The following is a 25,994-nucleotide window of genomic DNA, read 5'->3' on the forward strand; positions in this document are numbered from 1 at the left end:
TTTGTATGTCAATTGCCATTGATAAACACAAATAACTTTTATTACGCCACATTTATAATTTACTCTGTGTGTGTGTGTGTGTGTGTGTGTGTGTGTGTGTGTGTGTGTGTGTGTTCAGACATCAGACTAATGAATTGGACAGGGCAACACCCTGCCTCACTGACCAACTCCCCTTTGATATATCAGGGGTCTGCAGGAAAGGTATTTTAGGATGAATGCTTCCACCTAGTGGTCATTCTGTGTAAAGACATAATTTTCAATACTATACAAGGAAGCCCATGAGACTCCAAGTGGTTTTCTACACGTGATTCAAATAAAGTAAAACATTTTCACATGATACCTTTCATCATATTTGTTCCTATGGAATGGATGCTACATCAGTTATTGTTTTCTCAGTCTCTTTTACCGCTGAACGCCTTTTAGCATCTGGGCCAGGCTTGTTTATAGGTGTTTATATAAAAAAAATATTTTACTCATTGGAACAAGTGGTTCACGGTGCTTTACAAGGAAATTTGTGAAATGTCCTGGGGACAACAAGCTGAAAAAAGGACAAAACATTTTCACTGCAAGCTGAAAATATCTTGTATAAGATGCAGTGAAAGACTAATGTAGACTGAACTGCAGCTGTGATCAAAAACAATGAGGCTTATACATTTTAGTTAAAAAAAAAACAACAACACATTTATGACCTGATTGTTTTATGTTGCAGAAAATAACCCCATTAAATCCTCTGTAAAGCAGGTTGCCTCCCATTCTGAGGAAAAAAATATAGAAACAGATAATCTCTCCTTTACTTTTGTAAACTAGTCTTTAAAAAGTGATAAAAGGTTTAAAAAAAAAAAAAAAAGCAGATGAGACCCAAAACAAGTTTCCAGTCCATCAATTAAAAACCTTTGAGGCTAAAATGAAAGATTACCAATAATTAAAGTAGGAAGCGACACAAAGATTTGCAGAGTTAAAGACAAGTACTGCCAAGTTAGATTTATTGGAGTGTAAACATACTGTAAACAAGTAACAGGAATAAACAAGTATGTACATTCACCGTTCTCTAACAATATTAAACTTTAATTTTACAGTACAGAAATGGTAAGACATCACTGGTAAGAGCAGTGGTTCAGTACTCAGGGTTAAAAAGATGTTAAAAGGTGTTTAGTCCACATCCAATGTGGAGCTTAACTTGGAGTAAATCTACCTTTTACTGAACTGAAGTGGTCAAATGCCACCATGTGACAGGAAACTCTGAGTACAGCTGCTTTTATTGGTGCTCTTTGAGGAATTCCTTCATGTAGCTGGCGAGGGCTTCGGTTTCCTCCAGCGTCACAGCGTTGTACAGAGACACACGGATTCCTCCCACCGCTCTGCAGGGCGACAAAAAAGTGTCACGTTTACCGCCGACGACTAAAAAGACTTAAATCCACCGGGCATTCGGCTGATCCCGGCCATAACCCGGAAACGGCCAGTGTTTCTCTCTCATACCCGTGAAACAAAGCGATAGTAAATAAATCAGGTTTGTGATAACAAAGCCATTAGATGCAGATGTGCTGGAGCAGGAAAAACCTCTAAAATAACAGTAAACTCACCGGTGTCCCTTCAGTGATATCATCCCACGTTTGGAAGCGCCGTCCAGAAACTCCTTCTCCAAGGCGTCGTCTCCCTCTCTCTTCCCCAAACGAAGCGTCACGTTCATGCGGCTCTGGCAGGTGGTTTCTACCGGACACCTGCACCGGGGGAGAAACGCAGCCACGGCGCCATTAGTATTCAGCACCGATTGTTACACGGAGTGCACGCTTCAAACTTTGACACTCACACGTAGAAACCGTTGGAAGAGTTGATGATGTTGTAAATCATGGAGGACTTCAGCTTGCTGAGCTTCTCCATGGCCGCAATGCCGCCGTTATTCTTGACCCAATCCAACACCAGACCCATGATGTAAATGCTGCAGCAGACACACACACACACACACACACACACACACACACACACACACACACACACACACACACACACACACACACACACACACACACACACACACACACACACACACACACACACACACACACACACACACACACACACACACACACACACTGTATGTGTTTACAACATGCATCCTATACATGTCGTCTATTCAGCTGACAATGACATCTCGATGACCGTGAAGCTTCACACACTGACGTCAGTACCTGAAACAAGGCGGCGTGTTGTACATGGAGTTCATCTCAGCCTGCACCTTGTAGTCCAGGACGATGGGACACTCCTTAAGTGTGTGGCCCAACAAGTCCTCTCGCACGATGACCACCGTGACCCCGGCGCAACCAGCGTTCTTCTGAGCGCCGGCGAAGATGAGCCCGAACTACACGCAGCCAGGGATCAAATGTGGAAATACTAGTTTAACAATTACCCCCCCAAAAGAGGGGCAAAGACTTTGAGAGGAATCGGGATATCTATAAAGTGTGAGCAGGTGAAAAGATCTTAATACAGTATTGAAATAACTTTTGAGATTTTATCAAAAAACCAAAGCTTCAAATATAGAATCAGTTTATGTTGTTATATTAAAAAAGAATATATAACAAAGAAATGCACAAATGGCTACTAAAATGAGTGAAGCTGAAACACACCAATTATTACTGCTTATCCAAGGAATCGACTAAGATTAGATCGTCGACATCAGTATTAAAAGAAACTAAAGAAATAAAGAGAAAATCAATAAATATAAATACTTGTTTTCTATATAAACCGTTTTTTTTTTATAACACCAATTTTTATTTCTATTTTATGTACTCCACCTTTGACACGTCCACCGGTCGAGACAAAAAGTTGGAGGACATATCACTGACGAGGACCACCCCCTTTGTTTCAGGCACAAAGTTGTATTCCACGCCGTGGACCGTCTCGTTGCAGCAGTAGTAAACGTAGGAGGCAGACGGGTTCAGCGTCCAGCTGCTGGGCTCGGGGATTTCTAGAAGGAGCAGCAACACAATAATGTTTTTTATTTAAAGTCCAGCTCCCAACATAAGCAGCACTATTTATTAATAGCATACCAAGTCATAGACCTTCCTTCTCATGGAAAGTAAAGTAGTAAAAATATTCTACATATCTGACATCGTCTGACATCTCCAAGATCAGACGGTCTCATTCGACGAAGACGTAACTCCCTGTAAACCGCATTAACCTCGTCCTAACATCTGTGACGATCACAAGTACGAACCTCACACCATTTTGCCTTAAACCCGTTTTTCAACTTGGTTGAGAGTCTTGATCTATAAAGAGAAGCATCTGCTTGAAAGAACATGTCTGACGGGAGGGGAGGAGAACGGCGAGTTCTCACACATCCAGGGTGTACCCTACCTTCAGCCCTGCCATGATAAGTTGGATAAAGCAGTATATAGGATAGATTTTTTTTGTCTACTGGTAACGTTGACCATGAACATTTAGAAAAGCTGCTTCGCTAAAAGACTTTCTGACCAGGAGTTGCTGCTCTTCCTCGGCTGAGAACTGAATCACTATTCTGCCTGTGATATCTGTACACCAGCTGAAGAATCACTATTCTGCCTGTGATATCTGTACACCAGCTGAATCTTCAAAACGTCTCCTACGGCCTCTAAGCTACAGCCACACCCAGCTCGGTGGACACTGCACACCGGTGATATTTTACACAATAATAAAAAGGAAGCGAACAAACTACCCATCGTTTTATTATTCTAATTATCCTAATTATTTCAGGCTTATTATCATTTATTGTGGTAGGAGATCACAACCAGAGCACATCAAGGCCAACAAATCTACACAGAGCGGGATTTGTCTTTATATAATGACTTTAGAAATTGCATTTTGACGCATTTTTGTCCATCATTCTGCCCTTTTAAATGTATCCAAGAAGCTACAGCGGCCACTGACGTTAAGAAAAGGCCAATCTCTGTAAAGTGGAAATTCTAACAAACCAGGGGGCAGACAAGAAGACGCATGTATGTATTTTTCATCATAAAAATCGATTAAATAGACTTCAAAACAGCCTTCAAATAATTAAATTACACTAGCGCTTCACTGAAAATTACTCAACCATGTGGAAAAGACTGCTGGCACGCCAGAGTTTTCACTGGTCGCTGGATCTATTGTTTATTACGCAACGGCCCGGGTGGACAGCCGGGGTTGGTGAAGGGACAGTACGGATGCCGCCTGACTGGCAAAGACCAACTAATGAAGTCAAACTACTTCTGTGTCGAAAATAAAATGCAAATTGTCCAAGTTCAGTCCAGATGGTACGAGTGTTTGTTTAGCTGGACAAAGCAATGGTTCAGTAACCGTCTGACTTACTGGTGTAGCTGTCCAGCTTCGGGTGGACGACGTTAACTTTGCCGTATTTCTCTGCTTCTTTGGCCGCTTTTGCCGACCACACGCCCGTCACCAGGTAATCGGCACACCTGTCCTCTTTCAGGCCGATCAGGTTGAGAGGAACGGCGCTGAACTGTCCGGACCCGCCGCCCTGCAGGAACACCACCTTGTAGTTGTTCGGGATGTTTCTGTGGAGGTGAATGTTGCTACGTTAACCAGCGGGCAGGGCTCGCGGTGGAGCAATCGGTACATTACGACAGCGGAAAGAGTGAGAGTGACTTACAGCAGCTCCCGCAGGAGACCTTCTGTTTTGTTGATGACTTTTAAGAAGTCCGACGATCGGTGGCTCATCTCTGATGGGGACGCAAGAAAAAAAAAGGACACGTTTGTTCCCTCTGTCAGCAAGTGCCTGTACGTTTCCCTACGGGGCTGGCGCAGGTATTTCATTTGAGAGTCGTAGCTCGAGTTCCACTCACCAAGAATGCTGATACCGGTGCCGTTGTAATTCAGGAGCTCCTTCTGTGCTTGAAGCATCACCTGAAGCAGATAAAACACATAATGACGGTCTTATCAGAGGCCACAAGCATTAATCATGCTTCTATGGGTCTGATTTGGAAGAGGTTGAAGAATTAAGAGTTCAGGGGAAAAAATAACCCGTCACAAGTGACTCAAACCTGAGGAGCTGCTATGTTTACTCTGTATACAATCAACAATGGCTCCAGACTGTGAGCATCCACACTGTCCTGTTACTGTTACTCAGATCTATACTGTTATTGTCACATGAACTCCACATTATTTGTACAATTAAAGAAAACAAGGTTTCTAGAGGAAGCCCACACATGCACAGGGAAAACATGCGAATAGAAATAGTAAGGTTTGGTATGTATTTATACAAAAAGTTTCGGTCTAGCATTTGAATGTGTTCTCTACCAGTGCATGGCGTTTCTCTGTGTTCCTTCCAAAGCTCAAAAACATACTTTGGAGTCTATTTTGTGAGATGCAAATGTGAGTGTGTGCGGTTGTGTGTCCCTCTGTGTCAGCCCTGTGTTGGTCCAGTGACTTTTTATAGAAAATGGGCAAATAGGAAATTAATTACACATTTATATACACACTCCTCCCCACAAAATGCCCATTTACATACTCCAATTCCTCCTATATATGTTGTTGTGCTGTGGGAGGAAACAGAAAACGGATACATGCACAGGAAAAACATGAACATGCAAACTTCACACAGAAAGGAAGAAAGTGAAGTCTGAATAAGTCTAGTGTTATTAGTTCATCACAACAGTGAAAACTGTGCCTTGAATCATCCATCCGTCTAAAGCTTCAGCTATAAAAATGTGACACAACTGGTATTTGTTGGAAGACTCAGGAAATATAGGTTGGTAATGGCAGAGCATGAGGACATTGTGTCCCTCATTACACAATAATTACAGTCATCAGGTTTGACTGGCCCCAAAGAGCTAGACACAGCTAAAGATGCCAACCAAAAGGAAGCTCAGGTTGCAGATGATATTCAATTTGAAATGCCATTTCTGAATAAAACCCAAAACCTTACAGTGTGCGTGTGTGCGTGAGTGTGTGTTAGCGCCGTCTAGAGGCGGATCTGCAGCTGTTAGTGAGGCTTGACAAAAGCAGCAGATTTCCACATGAATTGAGGCTGATGCAACTACACACACAGTTTTCCTCCTGGACAAACACAAAAGCTCCCACACACACACACTGAGCGACGATGATGCGTTCACGGACACTCTGTGGCGGCTGTGCAGAGATGAACGCACAAGCGAAATAAAGAGCTTAAATCCATGAAAACCTACACAATTTGAATCATTGGTTTGTTATCGAACCAGAAACCCAAAGATCAACTCCTCTGCATTTACCGGGCAGCTGTTTCTGAGATGGATAACAACTCCCGGACATAACTAGCGTCAAAACGGAGATCCAAACTCACGGATTGTGGTAGTTTTGCAGGTCCGGCCCCAAAGTTGATGGTCTGTTTCTGCTCCATGGTTTAAAGAGGGATCGCTGTGTGCAGCTGGGTGTTCTTGGAGGCGCTGTGCGTGGATGGTTTTCCCTCTCTGGCTGGCTCCTCCTGCCGCTCGGCGTCCTCGTGGAAATCACAGTGCACGGTGCTGCGTTCAAGCACGCCTCGAAAACTTGGAGACCTCGCTCAGAACAGGGTGTTTGTTTGTTCAGGGTTCTCCAAAACGTGGCTCGTGAGCTACCTCTAAAGTTCATCCCATCAGAATGAGATGTTTCACCCTTTCCCAATGTAAGACTATCCGTTAGCTGGTTGGTAATCAAACATTTGCTCTGTTCTACAAATTAAATACATTTTATTGTCATTAAACGTCCCATATACTGAAATTAGAGATGCAGCTTCCTTTCTGCATCAATATAAAGTGTAGAAAAGTAGACAAATTGTCCAAAAATTATAATACTACATGGAATAGGATTGCATGTGATGGTGATATTAAAATATAATGGCCATGTCAACAGTTATTTAATGATCTCATGGCCCAAGGATAAAAACTGATAAAAAATTGTTTCTGGTTTGTTGATTATTTACAGCATTTATTATATATCAATGGTGTATAATGTAGTTTATTCACTTTAAAAAAAAATAAAAATATATATATATCAAACACACTCTTAAATTGAGATCCCACCAACATTCTGAAAGGCTTTTCTGATTAGTGCCATATAAAGAATGACAGTAAGTGGAAAATTGAGTCACTTTTTCATTATGTGCATTCTTTTACCTAAGAGACCAGCCACATTTAAGAATCACACATTTTTAGAATACAGTGACTAAAATGTGTGTACATTTCCCCACAACCTTAAGCATAGAAAACCTAGACATCACAGTGTACACAGGTTCATAACTTAAAAAGGTGAGAAATAAGTGGACACAAGGCAGACTTTAGCTATTATTTAATATACAGAGACATATTGCACAGGTTACAAATCTTCAGAGTACATCCTGTTTTTAAACATAAAGTCCTGGCTTTTCATGAAGCAACAGAAACCTCCTGCACTCCGATGTGAGGGATACATGTCTTGTGCATTGCTTTTGTGCGTATGCGATATTCAAGGGATTTACATTCTTAGTATTTACACGCAGCGATAAATATACATCTATTACTATTTAAAAGATTTTACAAACTGATCAAACAGTTTAAAGACACTCAAGATCTTCCACTTTTGCATACTACCGGTACGTGGCGGTGGATGATAGCGCACCGTCTGACAGTGATGTTGGCATTCGACAGATTTCAGTGGACAGATTCAAACTCAGAAACGGGACAGTTTGTATTCTCATACTTTGTCCTCTCGGGTTGACCAGCTTAAGCCACTCTCAACTCTTAGGCCTCGGGAGTACGTTCCTCGGCCATAAGGTACTATTTGCTCCCGGCTGTGTTGAGATCTGACCAAATACATGAAATTGACACAAGTACTTTTCTAATCAAAGAAAAACCATCCCAGTTTCGGAGACTTTTCAGGAGCAGAGCAGAAAAGTAATGAGGGAAAAAAAAAAAAAGAGAAACGTTTTTAACATCAGAGATCTTACTATGAAATTGTTGTCGTCTCAACACTTATACCAACACGGATTGTGTTGAATCTTCAGTAGATTATTAACGTGTGCGTATGTGAGCGGTCTGCAGGTGGAGCGGTGGCAGGGACGTGGGCGTTTCCACATCTCTAGAGATTTCCTCATGCTCAGCGTCCTCGGGCTCACAGTCTTTCTGGATGGGACAGAATTGGGAGCGGGGAGGGTGAGGGGGAGGACGGAGGCGCCGTGGAGCTCACATGTTGAAGCTCTCTCCACAACCACACGTGCCCTTGATGTTTGGGTTGTTGAAGACAAACTCGCTGGACAGCTTCGACTCCACAAAGTCCATCTCAGTTCCCAGCAGAGTCAGCTGGGCCTTCTTCTCTATAAACACTCTCACACCTGGAAAAGGAGTCGCAGTGTCACTGGAGAACTGTGCTGCTCAGTTCCGAGCTACGGTCGTGTGGGTTCGGTTATATGTTGCCGTGACGCACCATGGGAAATGCTTTTCTGACAATTTTACAGACATTAAATCGAAAAAAGCGTCATCATGAAAATGGTTTAAACTGGGAGCGGCCATCTTGAAAACACAAGTCATGGTGCTTGAAGCCGCCTCAATGTTAATATTAAGATATAAAACTAAAGAGGGAGTGTCTGTTTTTGTTTTTGTTGCTTCTCAGACATAAAAGTTACCCTAAATTCTGGTGTCCAAACCAAACTGAAAGCAGCACAAAGCCCAGTAAAACAGCAACATTTCCAGATGTAGCACACTTTAATGGTTGATTCTGAAAGTCAAACCATCGTGTTTAAAATCAGCCCCAACATTTGCTGCATTTGTTTTCATTATACATATCTTGAAATCATTTTCCACATGAAAAAATTAAATAAAGCCACCTTACCATCCTGCAATACTTCCTCATCGGATTTGTCTTTCTCCTTTGTATAGTCCAGTGTGTAAGTCAGTCCATTACAGCCGCGTGTTCTCACTCCAACTTTCAAACCAATCTGAGGAGCAGCCAGACGCAGATAAACAATGACTTATGGAATTAATGTAGGAGTGGGTATTATCTCTAGAACGACCACATCATGCAATGACAATAACTGACACAAAATCTTCTACATATTTGTTGAGGATTTAGAAATTTGGGGAATTAAACCTAATGATTATATTATTCATTTACAGAAGCCTGAAAAGTGGCTGGCACCTCAAGCTATTCCAAACAGACAACAGTGGTATGACACTTTGTTACAGCACTGACTGAACTCGCCTGTTAAACACACTTGTACTGGAAGTTAAAATCCAATACGCATCAAATAAAACATCGATTTTTGTTTTCTAAATTATGAAGTTAAACACACAGTGCATCAGGGTAGCTGTAGATAAACATCGTCTCCCTAATAAGATGATGTTGCAGCAGGTGAAAACGTATCAGTTACTCACATATTCGGGTTTGTCCTGCAACAACACTTGGATCTTGTTCACAGCCGCAGGAGTCTGGAAAAGACAACGGAGAGAAATATTACTTCTCAGGACGTAGATAAACAGTCTCTTTCGAGCATTTCAAATGTTCTATTGAGTGGGATTATGTTTCTATCGATGTTTTGATACCATCCCATCTTACCGTAACAACAATGTTACAAGACCTGGGAGAGTCTTGGAGAAAAAGCAGCTTTCTGATAATGAAACGACGTGTTATTTCACAGCCTCTGCTCATGAGTAAATAAAGCTGACCCATAAAGGAAGGACACCAGTGCTTGGTACTCATGCTGAGGTTGATGGAAACCACTTTGTCCATGTTGCTAATCTCCTAAAGCCCTAAAAGAATCTCACACCTGTCTGTGAAATAAATCTTCTCATAATTTCACTTGTAACCTGCTTTTCTTTTTTTTTATAGTTATTCAAATGCTTCAGTTGTACAATGTCAAACTGCATCGTTGGCAACAAAGCTCTGAATTATGTTTCCATATTCTTTTATAAAAGATCAAACATAAGGTAGGATGGATTATGTTAATAATTTGCTTTGAATGATTACAAAATATATACGATATACACTGAATTATTACATTAAAACTGTCAGTGTTGATTGGTGCACTATCTTTATCAAGCCAGAGCACTACACACACACACACACACACACACACACACACACACACACACACACACACACACACACACACACACACACACACACACACACACACACACACACACACACACACACACACACACCCTCTATCTTTTCAGAGCACACATGCTGATATGCGCCATCAGGACATTTTCAGCCCACCCATTGAAACAAAAACCTACAAACATGTCTCTGCACTGACAAATTGCTCTCAAAAGTCTTACTTTAAATTATTGAAAAGTTGTAACCATAACTTATTGGGATGTGATTACTGGGAAAGGCACAGCTTTTAAATCACTAAAATGTTGTGTTCTTCCAACCATGTGGTCAGCCTCTGAGACCTGTAGTGTCAGAAATCATTAGTACAGTGCACTTAATAATAAGAGGTGTAGAGGCTGGTACTCTAGCGTCACAGTGGAAGTATACACACGTCAACATCAGACTTGCGGGGGGGGGCCTCGTTGTGGGATTTTTCTGGGTGACGAAAACAAAAACATGCGTTCGAAGCAAATTGCCTGTGTGAATGGGAGTGTATGCCCTAAGTTGGATAAGCAAAACAAAAGATGGACAAATTGGACTTTAATGCACAACTAAAATGTATTCACTCTGTATTTGAGAGTGTAAAAATCAACCAAAAAAAAGTTTCTAAATATGTGGCATTTATTGATCAAATAGGGAGATATTAACTTAACTCGACAAATTCATGGTTCCGTTTTATAGACGATCCTACCAACTCTGTTATAATGCTCATATCTTCAGGAGAAAGTAGAACCACGGGTCTCCAATTAGTAAATAAAGGTGTTATTCGGGACATGGACGTATTTGGAGTTTTTAGTGAAATCTGAGTGTTTTGATCTTCAGTTTGTGTTTCACTGCGAAAGTGCGACACTCAGGATGCTAATATGCCCTTATTACATAGACCGTTATGTGACGTTTGGTGAAAGTTAAAAGAGTCATGCATGATAAACCACCCAGGTCTGTGTATCAGTTAAAGAATCGTCTTTGTCATGGTGGAAATGAGAGGAAAACCCCAGAGAAAGTAGAAGGCGACTTGTTGTGGGTTCCTCTGAAGTCACAGCGGGTTTAGCTAGCTCAGCTAACTTACACAACTGTCACGACATAACGCCGCTGCTCACGTCCCCGGAGGAAAGGTGACAGTGACCGAGCTGAAGAGATAGTTAAAGCGCAGAAAGCAGAACTTACCAGGGTCAGCGCGGCCCTAGTTGCCAGTATCTTTCTCTTGCTGACCGCTCGGACGGTCGCTCGCACCATGGAGGCAGACATGTTGAGCAAGTACAGTGAAGATCACAACATACAACTGCGCATGCGTGTATTACATGGCGCCCGCCCTCAGAGTGAAGTTCTTGGCGCTGATTGGCCGATTGAAAGAAAGACGGACGAGGCAGCCAATGAGCTTAAGGATGAAACCGCAAAACATATAATAGGTGTTGCGTAACCTCTCAGTAAAGCCCAACAATACACAGAAAGATGAGGCTGTGCCAGGACTTTATGTACCCTGTTGTTTCTGCGAGGATTATTCTTGCGCCTGCCCAAAAGGCAAGGCACAAAGATTACTAACCTTGGTGGCTGTTTAGTTTTATTATTATTCTTCCCGTTTTGTTTGTGCGTATAACTAGTCCAGGCACTGTTGGAAGCACATACAGAAAAAGCACATCAAAACGTGTGGAACATTCGGGAATAGTGTGCTGACTTTTGTTAACGACTCGCAAAGAAACTGCGAAAAAATTCCCATAGAAAGCGGATGGAAGAGGCGCCACAATGTCAAATTTGTATTCCCACCAATGTTGTATTGTTTATGAATTGAGCCAAGTCAGTTTAGTCAGCAACTGCGTTTGTGGTTTCTTCATTGAGATCGGCGTCTTTACAAACCTTGTATCTTCACATTTGAAAGAAAAAGGAAATCCAGACATTTTCAGTTTTTGATTGGGTTTAATGACTTCTTTAAGACACAAAATGAATCACAGGCCATTTGTTTCTGGCAGGAACAACATTTCCTAATATCAAACTAAACCTTCAATTTGGGTCCAACCAAACAATAAGACTGGCATTAAAACAAAGCTACTTTAAAATGAGAATGTTGACAACAATACGTTATTTTTCCTTTATAAAATTCTGCGATATTATCTCAACGATAAAGCCAGACCGTCCATAATGAAAGCTAAATGATAGGTCTTTGAGACAAAACTAGCAGCAACATAATTCAAAGGGTGCTTGGACCCCCACAGTGCAGCTACCAATCTGTGGCACCATTACAATGACATTATGCCTTTGTAGCAAATAAATACATTTATCTCTTCCGTGAACTGAGATCACCTCTAGTTTCTGTATGTATGCTCACACAGTGTTTGCAGGAAAGTGTGTCCGCATTTTTTTTTTTTCCTTTCTACTTTTTACTTAGCTCTGTTAATATTACAGCACGTCCTGTTATGGGTCAAGACACATGGAGGTTGGGGTCAACAAAGGAAATACAGATTTATAGTCCTCCAAGCAGGACGTTCTGGTGCAGGGATCTATCCACAAAGCATGAAAAAAAAAACTGAAGTCAAAAGGAGAAAAAAAATACTGTGATCCTGAAAAAAAAAAATTAGAGGGTATCATTTATTTTTCTTCTTTTTCAATAAAAACACTGCAGGTCGAGCCTCTGTAAAAGCCAGAGGGGAAATACCCAGCTGGACATCAGTGCAGAGGACAAATTAATCCAGACTTAAAATGTTAATGTGTTAAAATGAAGTCTGTAAAAAACTCTTTAAAGAAAAGAGCTTATTGGGGGGTGGGGGGGTTAAATGAACACATAAAAAGGCCCTATTTGGCTTCAAGTCAAGGCGTCCTGGCTTTGGCTTTGAACGGGCTCTCACTGGCCCAACAGTACCATTCAGATTTACTTTTCTGGACATTAGGTGTCTGCCTGGACAACAGAAGGATCTCATGGTTTGTGAATCCACAGCTGCTGCTCATTCCACAGGACTCTTCCTGTGACCGGAGCGACCAAGGTTTCTGCAGGCTAAACTACCTGAAACACATCGGGAAACGACAGTCAACATTGATCGCAAACACATTTTATGCCTCACATGCAGCTTTTGTAAATCTACAAATGCAACAGAAGTGGGGGGGGGGGGGGGGGGGGGGGGGGGGGGGGGAGAGGCTATATGTACTTTTATTTTGCATTACAACGTCCAAAAGTCTTGGACTGCATTATAAGCAGAAAACACAAGCAGCAGAAAAATGCTACACATGAACGTCAGCAAGCGTGACGCCCAGAGTCCAGCCGATGATGGATGAATCTGAGCCTGTCTGGAAAAGGTTCCACCTCTCCTGCCTCTCTTCCCTCTCCTCACCAGCCCTAAACAAGACAATCGATCCATAATACAAAGACGGAACGTTTTTGTGACAGAACACTAAATACTGAGCATATACTTACTATCCAGACAAACTGTTGAGTTAGTTTCCTCCAAGATGGCGCGATGGGAGCGGCAGCTCATCACACCAGCTCTGACCACTTTGCTCCCCTTTAAGTGTATTTTGATGCATTACTGTGCTTATTTTTCAGTTGTTTTTTTTCCTGCCTGGGACAACTTTCATGATCTGGAAGTTACCAAGTTAATTTCCTGGATTTTTGTCAAAGTTTGGGAAGTTTCTTCCACGTCACTGGAGACGGCTTGACATAGAGATATTGTTAACACCCAGGATCAGCTGCTGGAGCAGCAGAACTCCCAGCTGCGTGTCTCGGATGCAGTAGTCTGCAGTAAAAGAGCTCCTCACTGTGCTCTCTCCCTTCCTTTTCTCTCTCTATACCTATCTCTCAATTTCTGTCACAACACGGACAGCTGCCACCCCCAGGAGTTCTCAGAGGATACTCAGAGGATTTCTGTTAGAGGGATGTTTGTTCTCAGTATGAACCCTAAAAAGTAGAAAACCTTTCCTAATAGGTAGAACCAATATTAAGAATATTATTTTAAATGGAAGGCTTGATTGCATTTTACCAAAGCAAAAAGAGAAAAGATTACCTGCTTGTGGACTTAATATCACATTTTGTTGCTTTCGCCTCTTCTTCTCCTCTTGTAAAGGCAAACCCTGGGGACAAAAGGACAGTCAGCAAAGCCCCAGACGGGTGCGTACACAGAGCTATTTCAAAATGGTAATGTCCAAGACAGGAAACAGACCTGTTTTTCCTTTTCTCTTAAATTCCTAAAGTGGGCTGACGGGGGAGCAAAGTTTTCCATCCTTGCATTACCTGGCAAAACAATCCAATTTAAAGAGAAAAAAAAAAAGCATTATTACTATATTTCAGAATAATAAAACAGCTATGCAAGAGGGTATTCACATTTGTTGGACGACACAAAACACGCGTTTCATTATTCAACCAAAAAGTTGTTTTGGTTAGCCTTTATCATCAAAGAGATTTAAAATCAACAACAATCCAAATGTGGCGTGAACCTGCAGGGTTTCTGTAAAGCTGGCAGTCCCTCTTGATGTGGGCATTCGATCCGCAGAGAAAGCAGGAGCGTGTGTCCAGTGCATCTCTTTTCCTCCAGTGTTCATTCTTGTATTTGGCCTGATCCCTGGCATCCTCTCCTGGATCCATTTTGTCCCGCAGGTAATCTGGCCTTTTCTCCAAATCTCTTCTGTGCTTGGACCTGTGACATAAAACGGGGGGGGGGGGGGGGGGGGGGGGGGGGAATCAGTGGTACAAAGATTAATAATGAATTGCATCAAATGAGTCACTGCAGTTTCTTAGCCTGACTGAACTCTGGGCCCACAGCATAATTCAACATCTCAGAAGGACTGAAGCCTTTTCGGGACAAAGGTGTATGCACAGACGAGGCTGCTGTCAAGTATGTAACTGGCTGCGGTGGGAGATGCTTCTACACACCCTGTGAAACTGTGCAAAGCCAGCTCATCGCAAAGTCCCTCACTGTGAAATCTTCAATCGCGCTGTGGTCAAGCTGCTGGAGCTTTACTTGCCAAAGATGGAGCAAAAAAACTAAACTGCTCCTATGTAAAACTCCTGGCTGTCTACACCCAAGGCAGGATACACAGTTAAAACATATTACACCAACTGCAAGTCATTGGAAACATCCCTGTAATCACTTGAGGCCAGGCAGACTTGAGTGTCTTCTGACCAACATGCTTGACATTGGAAATGTTTCAAAAGGAAACAGCTATTGAATGTCAGAGGGCGAAGTCAAAGATTAACTCATGGTGGTTGGTGAAGATAATCAGAGGACATGCATGCAGTTTCTAATGTTGATGCTGGGCAGGACAAGTCAATCTCATTCAGGTGTTTGGTTCAGATATGACTCCCTCAGGTCATGTGGTCCCCTCTTTTTGGCAATGCAACACCCTGCATCATGCTCAAAAAAACCTGAGGCCATGTTAATAAATATGACACACAGAGAAAGGGTGCTCTGAAAACCAGAAAGAAAAGCCTCATTAAAAAAAAAAAAAAAAGAAAAGAAAAAGATATCTCCCCCCTGGACACAAACCAACCAGAGTAAATTGTGATGAAAATCTCAACGATCACACCTACTTCTTTCGCATGGGGCAGTCTTTCATGAAGTGGCCGATCTTGCCGCAGATGCGGCAGCAGCGATCATTTGGAGCCACCTCCCCCTCAGTGAGGACCTCCGGATCAAAGAAATACTCCTGGGACAAACACAAATGAATCAGACTCAGAGCTTCAACAATACCACCGCAACAAGCGAATAGTGTTCGGACTAACCATCTGACTGGGGTACACGGGGGGGAACACTTTCACTGGGGTTCCAAACACTGTTCTGCCGTTGATGAAAGCCTTCATGATGAAGTTCGTCACTGTTAAAGGACAAAAAAATAAATAAAAAAAATACAGATGAGAACAAACTACAGTAGAAAGGAGGTGAAGAGGTTTTTTTCTTTTGAGGAAGGATTTCATACTTTTCCTTGAGAGTCCAGCACCCAAATTATGATTCAGGTCAAAGGGATCTGTAATATGAACAAAAACGAAGAATGTCTTCAGCATAATAAACATTTATGGTTCACCACACAGTCATTTTATATTGAGACATGTGATTAAGCTCATCTTTCTTTGCGATGCGTTTAAATGCTTGGCAGATAGAAAACCTTGTGAATAAATGTCCGTCGGCTGACCTTCAATGACGATGTACTTGGACGTCCACTGCTTGTTGAAAGTGGTGAGTCGCGCATGCTGTCGAACACAGACTACGTGCTCCTTGAAGTCGAAGTCCTCGGTGTAAAAGCGGAGCAGGCCGAGCCAGAGCTCGCCCACCGACTCTGTATTCTTCCCGTACTCTGGCCAGCGACCGGGCTGCAGGAGGGCGGGGAGAACATTCTCTACAGTGATTGGCTGTTCACACACACAATTATAGACGCGTAACCACAACGGTTTACAAAATACTCGCCAGTGTTTGCAAATCGTCAAAGAAGTACACGTTCCAGCCATCTACCAGAACCTCTGGCTTTGTCTTCCCGTTATAAATCTGAAACAAAAAAAATATCTCAGAAATCCATTTGAAGAACTGGTAGAACACTGCTATTAGAAATTCTTAGGACAAAATAGAAAATGACTAAAAATATTAAACGTTTATTACAACTTAAACTTTCTAATTTTTTTTTTTTCTTCCATCCAATGACTTTATCATCCCTGAATTAAACCTTCACATTGATGAAATAAAAAGTACATCCAATTGTTTTCAGATCATTTTAATGCTAATGTACTAAAGTATTAAAAAACGCAACACCACGCAAGCAAATGTCTGTTAAACCTATTTGTAAAATCCCTCCTAAGTGTCTTCCAGGCATGGAGCCTGTACCTCCTGCAGCACCGGGATCACTGGAGGGTTTCTCTGCTGGAGGAAGAACAGCACCATGAGGGTGTAAGCGTAGGACGAGAGGCTGCCACGGGAAGCATCCCCGATGTCACACATCTGTGGGAGGAAATGAAGATGAGCAAGGCAAGAGTGGAAATGACAATAAATACAAGCTCTTGATACAAATGCGTGCAGCGGGAGTATAACACGTGTTCACCTTGGCAAACACCTTCATGACGTAACAGAGAATCTTGACTCTTCTGTCAATGGCTGCGTATGAAGCGAGCAGGTGTGTGTTGTACAAAGCCTGAAAAGAGGAAACACAGGTTAACCTCGAAGGAAACACTGAAAGTGTTTTTGAAATTGGATTTTCACACTGCTGTCTGTGTGGAGTTTATTCTTATAGGAGACCAAATGGTGAGAAAGAATCCTACCAGTGTGTTGTAGAGGCTGATGTCTCCCTCCAAGCCGGTGCGAACATGGTAGAACTTCACGATGGGCACTTTCGCCGTTGTGATGGGCAGGATGTTCTTCAGACCTGGAGACGGGGCACAGATGAGGAGACAAGTTAAAAAAAAAAAGAAACAGAAAAGTTCAATTTCATCCTATTTCTGAAAGGTTGTTTTTTTCCTTTAGTTCAGATTAATTTGTCTCTGGAAACAACTTTTTCACTGCTAATGTATAGAATCATTGGAATGAATGTAAAAAGTGTCCATGAGAGCAACAACGGTATCGAGGAAATAAAATGTAGACAATTACTTTGCGGTTTTAATAAGTCAGTGAAAGGCATTTTGTTGGTGTGCGTGTTAAGTTTCTTAAACACTGTGACTCAGCAGGCCCAATACTGACATTTTAAAAGAAGAAAATAAAAGCAGAATAGCTAGGTTTCATTGGATCAAATCTCAAACTAACATCAGCAAAAGACAAAAAAAACAGATTTGCATTGTCTACCTGGGTGTTTCTTTAGCATTCTCGCCAGGCTTTCGATAATATTGATGCAGTCAACATCCTGAAAGATGGAAAATATTTAAAATCAACCACAAAAAACAGGTCAATATATTATCCCACACAAATGACAAATGTTAAAATCTCTTCATTAATACAATTATGAAGGTTTTACAAAAGGTGAACACTGATATATGACAGACACGCGGAGAAACATTGTGTTCATATGAAATAAAATAACTTACATCTATGGACTCCTGTCCCTCCAGCACCATGCAGATGTCGAGGTCACTTTGCCTGAAGCCGAAGCCATTTTTGGACGAACCAAAGAGTTTCAGTCGAGCCCCTGAACAATGAAACAAATTATTGTAAGTTTATTTCAAAATAGGTCCGTCAGTTGTCTTCTAGTTCATAGTCCATGATGTGCGTCATGCTTGGTTCATTTCACCAGAAAACTGTCGTCTGACAAAAGCCTCCAGGTCTTGAAGTATGTGCTCTCTCACACCAACTTCCAGCTCTCCTGGGGCAAAGTCACCTAGAATGAGAGGAAAAAGAAAATAAATTACTCAGAGAATAAGCAACAATGGGTCAAATAGAAAACGTTTTAACAAGTAAAGAAGAAATGACTGAAGTTTTATTCGTTCCATTGTTACTAAGAAATCCATAACGGGCCCCATTGTGATGCAGTGGTTTGCCCTGTTGCTTCACATTGAGATTGATTTTGCATTTGCATGTTCTTCGCATACTTTACTTTGTTCTCACAGTTCAAAATGTGTTTGAGCTCAATTGCCGTCTCTAAATTGATCGCAGGTGTGAGTGTAATTATGTCTCTCGGCATTTGCATTGTGATGGCCTGGTGACCCATCCAGGGTGTATCTTGCTTCCACAGCCCTGATTTAGATAATGTGGTAAGGAAGATGCATGGATCATCCATAAACTCTGAACAAACAGTAAAGTTTATTGCTGAGATCTTTGGAATTAATTCTAGTCTCTAAAACAATTAGTATAGAGGGCAATTTTACTTGCAAGTAATAGATATACACATCTACATGCGAAATATGTGAGTGAAACTTAAGTGTTAAAGGTAGAAAATCACATCATACTCACTGAAGCACTGCTCACACACTTTGTTGAGGACCCAGAGAAACTCTGGCGTCATAGACGGCAGAGGATCCAGCGGCACCTTCTTGAAATCTTCAGGACAATCTTTCTTCAAATGTCCATCGCGCTTACACAAGCTGCACACGACCATGTGTGACTAAGTCAAACGAAAAGAAAAATAACTTAAGACAGCGTACCTTTTCAGACAATTTACTTTTAGTTTCATATAAGTGAAGCGAAAACCAACCTTTCCTCGTGTGAAGGCTTGTCTTGTGAACTCATAAGACAGCTTTCTCTGCTTTTTGTTTGTGGAACTCTGATCTTTAATGGAGTCTTCTGTCGTCGGAGGTGAAAGTCCAACAGGTGCTAGTTCCACCTCCTCTTCCTCATCCATGGAACCGGGTGTGTCCAAATCAGGGCCCTCCTCATCAGACAGAAGCTCCTCCGCCGAGATCTCGTCCACTGGGAAAATCTCCTCGTCCTCCGTGGTCAGACTGTCCAGGTGCTGTCGGTTGAGCGCGCCAGCGTCAGTATCCTCTTCCTGCTCCTCTTCGTCTTCCTCATCCTCCGAGAGGCTGCTTTTGCCCAGATCCACTTTTTCCTTCTCCCTCTCCTCATCCGAGTCACTGTATTCCTCCACTTCCTCTTCTTCCTCAATAATACAATCCGAGTCTTCTGGGCCATTTTCCACAGCTCTTGACTGACTTGTATATTGCGGCTGGAGGCTGAGCTGACTGAAGCCCGCCACCTCTCTCAGAGCCTCGGCGCTCTCCCCAGACGCCGGGCCGGGCTTCGCCCCTCTTTTGTGATGAGCGGCCAGCGTGTTGTGTGGCCCTGCAAAGTACTTGTACGTGGTTTTGAGGCAGTGGAGGATATACTCAAACATTTGCTGGCTGTTCAGTGTGCGAGCGACATTTCTCTTCACAGCAAATGGATCTGAAAGCAGAATTAGAAGTTGGATCACAAAAGAGCTGAAACAGGTCCCCCCATCCTAAGATCCACTTCAAATGATATGAATTATTGGCTTGATTTTCAACAAATAAAACAAAGCTCATTGAAGAAAACTTCTGACCTTCCACAGCGATGCGCTTTTTAGGCCAGTCCTTCATCTCTCGAGAGAGGACAGCGCTGGTCCGCACACTGATAACATTGTCACCCATGTTGAAGTCCAGCGAGTAGAAACGGAGCATTTCAATCCAGAGCAGGCCAACTTCTACTTGTGGGTGAGGGCTGTGAAACGCTAGCGGGACCTGTGAGAGAAAAAAAAGACGACAAACATACACACATCACTGCCAAGTTACCAAAAATCTAATTATATTTCTAATGGGAAACAAAAAGATTTTCATATAGGTTACAAATTTGTTCCGTTTTGCCTTTTTGATGAATTAGCGACATGTTCGAGATGCACTTGTACCCCGAGTTCATCATTACCTTCCCCTTTATAGAGGAGCCTTCTGCCGACTCTTTGGAAGGAGGAGTGTAGGCCCAGTGTAAATATCCATCCTCGACATGTGTGAGATTGAAGTCTGACAGCCTGGTGAGTGAAAACACCTTGATCTAAAAACACACAGAGACTTGTGTTAGTTGCTTTTGGAAAACAAACCTGTCATGATATCATAAGAGTAAATTTAAATTGAAAAAACTAACAGACCTCGTGGTTAAAGTAGGTAGGCAAAAGAGACTCTTTGCGCTTCTGTAAGAAGTAGATCACCATGAGAGCGAAGGCGTACGGTGGCAGGCCACCTTCTTCTGCACGATCAATCTCACAGATCTGCACAAGCAGAAAAGACCACAAGATAAAAACCAATGGGTTGTTTGTTAATGTTAGTTGACTGTTTACTGTAAAAATATAGATATATATTTTTTTCTTTCTTTCTTTTTTTAAACATGACAAGGTCAAAACTGGGGGCATACCTTGGCCCAGTGTCTGAAAGCTAAAACCAGCGGGAGGAGGAGAGGCTCTTTGCTGGCTAACGCAGAAAGATAGGAGGTGGTTTGGAATGCGTTTTCATTGCCTGCACTCACTTTGCAGACCAGACCACTGTGGAGATAAATAACAGTTTTGGTTCACATTTTAACTTTTCACTGTATCGTCAAAGAAGAGCCACCCTTATAGTTTTGGAAAAGCCTTTACAAATATTACTTTTAAGCGTCAAAAGGTTTGTTCAACACATATCAGAAGCCCTAGATAAACACAACTCTGGAACTGAATGACTATTGGCGATACCGACCTGCACTTTTCTTTGCAGATGACCACAGGTACTCTGGCATGAAAATCTGCTTCCAGATCAATGAAGTGAGCTGAAAACAGTACGGAACATGTGAGATTTACAGAACAGTCTGTTTCATGACTATTTTTTCCAGACGGAAAGATCTCTCTGGGGGAAAAAAATCTCTCAAAACAAAATCATGCAGTTAAATGAGTAAGAGTTGACTCACTGCTCACAGACAGGCTCTCCTTAACCAACAGCAACACATCTGGCTGATGCATCTGTGAATACAGTCCATTTCAAAGCCTTTATATTTGAACAGAGGGCATTCTACCAGTACAACACAATCATTCATATTTGAAATCTAAACAAATAATAACAGATGAATAAATCAGAATTTGCCACCTGTACCATGAAGACCCTAACATCTCAAGCAAACATTAATGGTTCTTACTTCTGAGACTCTACTAACATCGGACTTATCTCTTTTAGCTTCAGTGGTTGGTAGAAGTTTGTATGACCAAGCCTTCTGGGCAAACACACTGAATCCCAATTGAGGTCCAGCAGCTTGAATGGCAGCCATCATCAATGTGTAAGTGTGTATAACTGAATGTGGCTAACAGTGCAAACTGCTTTGAGACGACTGGAATGAAGAACATCTGGAGGTTTTCGGTCAATTATAAAACACTATAAGACGACCGTATTCACACTACTACTCACGTGAGGTGGATACTGAATGTCAATGTTGACATCTGAATCCTTGAATCCAAATTTAGTGCAAGATGATCCATATAGCCTGAGTCTGATCTCTACAGATGAGAGAAAAGGTAAGAAAGAATATTTAATATCACAACCACAACAAAACAGAACGGGCAATCATTTAGCTTATCTCGGCAGTTTCTGATTGCTTACCGGACAGGACGGACAGAAGGAGGTCTTGCATGGTGGAGACGACACTCTGTCTCTGCTCAAAATCCTGCTGGTTCATGCCTTGCTCTCGGGCGACAGCCTCAAGAGCAGCACTCACTGCACTGATGTGCTCCGGACCAGGAGGCTGAATCTCCGTCAGCATCACCTGCTCTTGTTTCTCCTTTGAACAAAAACACACAAAAGCAAAGAGGCGTTCACCCCAGTTTTCAATCCATGAAACCCAGTACAAGCACAGTGCAGTCCTGCTTCCATATCAAAAACCTGGGACCAATGAAATGGAGTGTGATCTACAGGAAGAGGACTGAGTGCATTCACACTGCAGATTTCCACAATCAAATTGGATTTTTATGCTGACATACTTGTTTTTGTTCCATCAATATTTCTTCAAATTGAGAATCCAATATTCAACTTTCTCTGTATATTGACCAAGAAACCAGCTAGTTTCACCCCCAATATGATGCGGCATGAACATGCATTGGGTATCAGCTCAAATAGATATCTGCGGTTAGAATTATGGACTGTCCACACGAGAAGTGCAACTTCACAGATGCCAACTGCCATTAGAAGAAGAAGAGGGGAAACAGTCATCAGGGACAAAAAACATCTGATGAGAGAGAGGGAAACAGTCATCAGGGACGACAAGAGCTGTGGGAAACAATTTAGATAGCTAGAACCAGCAGATGGCGGTAATGCAACTTTATGGATGCAAACTGCTGTTAAACCCAAATGAAGAAGAAGACGACCAGAGGGAACCAGTACTAGAGCAACAAGTTGGTACAGCAGAGAGAACGGGTGATATCATTTACCAGTCAGCACCAGCCATGTCCAGGAGACAGCAAAGGGCCCTGGCTTGGCTTAACGTCCATCATGACATGCTCACGAATCCCTCCCCCCCCACTTGAGAACCCAGGTCAAGGTATTCTGTCAGCTTTAGCCTTGAGTCAGGGAAGACAACGCCCCCTGACTTGCATAGTCACGTGGGCTGTGCCAATGAAACTGGCAATTCTCATGATTGAACATGGGACGCGACCTCAGGCTTGATCAGCCTGTAGGTGGCCACCTCGGAAGAGGGTGTCTACTGGTTGAAGGACTGAAATACCCCATTATTCAAAGGTACACTACTGATGATGTGTCCCAAAACATACATGTTCTCATACCTGAGACACAGTTCCCACGCCCCTCTCAAACAGTTTTCCTCATGCAACTACCATTTTTTTGGAACAACAGACATTACGTCTCGTGTTTAATGATTCTTTGAGTGTTAATGGGTTTTCACAGGAAGATTATTGATGTAATACCAAAGATCATTTCTCACCCTGGCCCGTTTCTTGTGCCGTTTATCTCTGATGTGCTTGTAAGCATCCGCCAGAGAGTACAGGAGAACATCACACAGGGCACAAGTATAAAGTGCACCAGGGTGGCTGTGCGACTTCTGAAACAAAAAATAAATAAAAATGTTAAAAAAAAACCATAACATATCCGATGCAGACAATGACCATGTTCCTAACTCTGGAAACAGCAGCATCACACAGAGGTAAAGCACATTTCCAGGTGTAACAAGTGATATTGTGGACCTCTACCTTCTTCAAGGTGTAGATTTCTTCCTTGTTGAGCCGATTCTCATTCTGCTGTAAGCTTTGCAGCTCTTTAGCTGAAAGTGTGGACTCTTCAATGACAATGCTCTGATTCTCTTCTGAAAAAGGTTTCTTTTTGTTTCTGTTTCTTCGTCTCTTCCCTTAAGACAGAAATGAGAAATGTGCTCAAAATACAATCACACCATTTGTATGGATAACATGTAATGTATATAACTCAGTCCAATCTCGACTCCAAAGTGGTTTCTTAATTCAGGGAGAGCATCCTACAAGAAAGGCCATCTTTTCGGGTTTCAGTGGATGGGCTGCAGGGTAAGGCTAACCAAACGTAAGGACCTACGGGACATTTCTGCCCTAACAAATGAGTCACGCAGCGAACCCTAACCCATGACTAAAGGAGGGTTGAAAACCTAAGATATGAGAGGCTAAGGCTAACGGGCACACCTGTTGGAATAGGGGAAAACAACAGTGGAATTGAAGGAGTTGCAGATGTATGGCAGCCTCATCGCACTGCGACTGAAATTCTCAATGCACCTTAAACGGATGCAGGCCCTGAATTAAGCAACAGCTCACATTTACGAAAAAAAAAAAGTGTGAACGGAGATAGCCTGATTTAGGTATTTTTTTACACTATTCCACATAATTCTCCAGTATCTTTTTTCAAATCCTCACCTGAATCATGAGCACCGTCATCAGTGGCCTCTCTTCTTCCCTGCTCTCTGTCGTCCGTTGGGCAATCACCCTGAGTCGTCCTCCTCCAGTGCTGCTGCTGCTGCTGTTGCTGCTGCGGTTGCTGCTGCTGGAAACGCTCTCTCCAGTTATCTTCTCGAGTCCCAAAGCTGTTGTCGTGGCCCGAAAACCACCGGGCTTCATCCCTTTGAGAGGGGCTGTGGCCACCCCTGAAGGCACCAGGGGAGTAGCTCAACGGCCCCAGTCCTCCCCTCTTTGAGCCGACCCAGTAGGGGCCGCCCTGGGTCTTCTTGCCCTGCTGACCTCCATCTGGTCTGAAGTTCTGTCCTCGAGCGTGCTCCTGTGGCCTCCAGGGTTCTGCTTTATCGGCTGCAGGTCCTCCTCCTCCTCCTCTCTCCCAGCCACCTTGCCTGGCCCGGAAAGCTCTCCCCGAGTTATCCATTATTCTTCAATGCTAAAACTTAAGGATGAAACGACAGTCAATGTGGAAATAGTCCTTATGTGTCATAAATACAAGTGGCACAAACTGTATAAGACAAGAAGCTGCTAAACTTGCAATACTGGAAGATTAGGTTTATTTTGAGCTGTAAGTCATTGTTGATTGATTACTCATCTGACAATGCTCCAAAACACTGTCGGTGAGATGAGAAGTACAAATGTCCAACTCACTGTTTATTAAAATATAAACACCACCAACAGGTCGCTGGTGTATAAATTAGTAACGTCAGTCTGCGTGTAAGTGCTACAAACTCGAATAAACTTCTCTAACTGTTGAGAAGTTGACAGTTACGAGTCAAATACACGGATCTATAAAAGACTCACCGTTTACACTGACGCCTCCCACGTTGCCAATAATACATGACAATAACATCCTGGTTAATTGAGGTCACTGTTTACCCACATATTGAAACGTAAGCCAAAGCCTCGGCGGACTTCGGCGACAGTAAAATGAGCCATCTCACCTCGCAGCTTGACTTTATGAGCTTGTTATGGCTCGGTGTTAAGCGTTAGCGGAGGCTAACGGACTAGCTTCCCCAGTGCGGTTTGCCTCTTAACACGTCGCTCCTTTCGCTTTGCCGAGGTTAACAGCGAGCACTACGAACACGCAGGTAGCCAACGCGACGTCTCCAAACCACAGATCGTTGTTTATTCGGCTGCAGCTACGCGAAGCGGTGGATGTTCGTATGTAGCATGCTAGCTAGCAGCTAGCCACACAGCTAGCGACAGCTAACGCTTCTGGGTTGTTGTTTTTTTTTTTCCCCCCCAAAGAGCTCTTCAAACGGCAGCCGCAGCTAACGCAGGAGATGGTGGAAATAGGCGATGATTTAAAAAAAAACAAAAACACCTCAAAACCACGCTGAGGTCGTGACTGGTGGACATACCTTATGTGCGGGTGCAGAGGACATAGTTGATGAGAGATTCAGGTCTGACTTGGCACGAGCGACGGTCCTGCGCCGGAGTTTGAAAGGTGACGTTTGTGTTGCCTGTTCTGGGTGCTCGTCATCGTTAAAGCTCCGCCTACTTAAAATAATAATAATAATAATAATAATAATAATAATAATAATAATAATAATAATAATAATAATAATAATAATAAAGAATTTTTAAATAAAACAAAATGCCTGAAAGACAGAAATCGCAAAAAAACCTTCTCAATAAATATAATTTAATATTTGCATAATAAT

At 42.5% G+C, this 25,994-nt stretch overlaps 3 protein-coding genes across 3 annotated transcripts; all 3 read right to left on the reverse strand.

The window, feature by feature from the left end:
• Positions 1 to 966: 966 nt before the first annotated feature.
• Positions 967 to 6,466, reverse strand: psat1 (phosphoserine aminotransferase 1). The gene is made up of 9 exons (XM_080466620.1): positions 6,287 to 6,466; positions 4,812 to 4,872; positions 4,619 to 4,688; positions 4,318 to 4,523; positions 2,790 to 2,962; positions 2,187 to 2,356; positions 1,808 to 1,936; positions 1,581 to 1,718; positions 967 to 1,358 (listed from the first exon to the last, which is right to left on the reverse strand). Exons 1-9 carry the CDS (start codon positions 6,341 to 6,343, stop codon positions 1,256 to 1,258), a joined length of 1,107 nt encoding a protein of 368 aa, XP_080322746.1. The 5' UTR covers positions 6,344 to 6,466; the 3' UTR covers positions 967 to 1,255.
• Positions 6,467 to 7,252: 786 nt separating this feature from the next.
• On the reverse strand, positions 7,253 to 11,371 carry isca1 (iron-sulfur cluster assembly 1). The gene is made up of 4 exons (XM_080466747.1): positions 11,218 to 11,371; positions 9,330 to 9,383; positions 8,788 to 8,893; positions 7,253 to 8,290 (listed from the first exon to the last, which is right to left on the reverse strand). Exons 1-4 carry the CDS (start codon positions 11,296 to 11,298, stop codon positions 8,142 to 8,144), a joined length of 390 nt encoding a protein of 129 aa, XP_080322873.1. The 5' UTR covers positions 11,299 to 11,371; the 3' UTR covers positions 7,253 to 8,141.
• A 577-nt stretch (positions 11,372 to 11,948) lies between these two features.
• Positions 11,949 to 25,765, reverse strand: tut7 (terminal uridylyl transferase 7). Its single transcript, XM_080466669.1, has 29 exons — positions 25,692 to 25,765; positions 24,292 to 24,769; positions 23,608 to 23,762; positions 23,343 to 23,459; positions 22,010 to 22,187; positions 21,818 to 21,906; positions 21,327 to 21,378; positions 21,119 to 21,188; positions 20,802 to 20,928; positions 20,539 to 20,658; positions 20,319 to 20,444; positions 19,960 to 20,137; positions 19,135 to 19,823; positions 18,894 to 19,044; positions 18,235 to 18,321; positions 18,032 to 18,132; positions 17,793 to 17,850; positions 17,276 to 17,379; positions 17,059 to 17,148; positions 16,845 to 16,958; positions 16,434 to 16,511; positions 16,162 to 16,339; positions 15,949 to 15,996; positions 15,755 to 15,846; positions 15,563 to 15,678; positions 14,470 to 14,669; positions 14,196 to 14,266; positions 14,040 to 14,106; positions 11,949 to 13,045 (listed from the first exon to the last, which is right to left on the reverse strand). The coding sequence occupies exons 2-29, from the start codon at positions 24,749 to 24,751 to the stop codon at positions 12,987 to 12,989; spliced, it is 3,975 nt and encodes a 1,324-aa protein (XP_080322795.1). The 5' UTR covers positions 24,752 to 24,769; positions 25,692 to 25,765; the 3' UTR covers positions 11,949 to 12,986.
• Between the last annotated feature and the right edge of the window lie 229 nt (positions 25,766 to 25,994).

Source organism: Lipophrys pholis, assembly GCF_963383615.2.
Source record: "Lipophrys pholis genome assembly, chromosome: 7".
Classification (NCBI taxonomy): Eukaryota; Metazoa; Chordata; class Actinopteri; order Blenniiformes; family Blenniidae; genus Lipophrys; species Lipophrys pholis.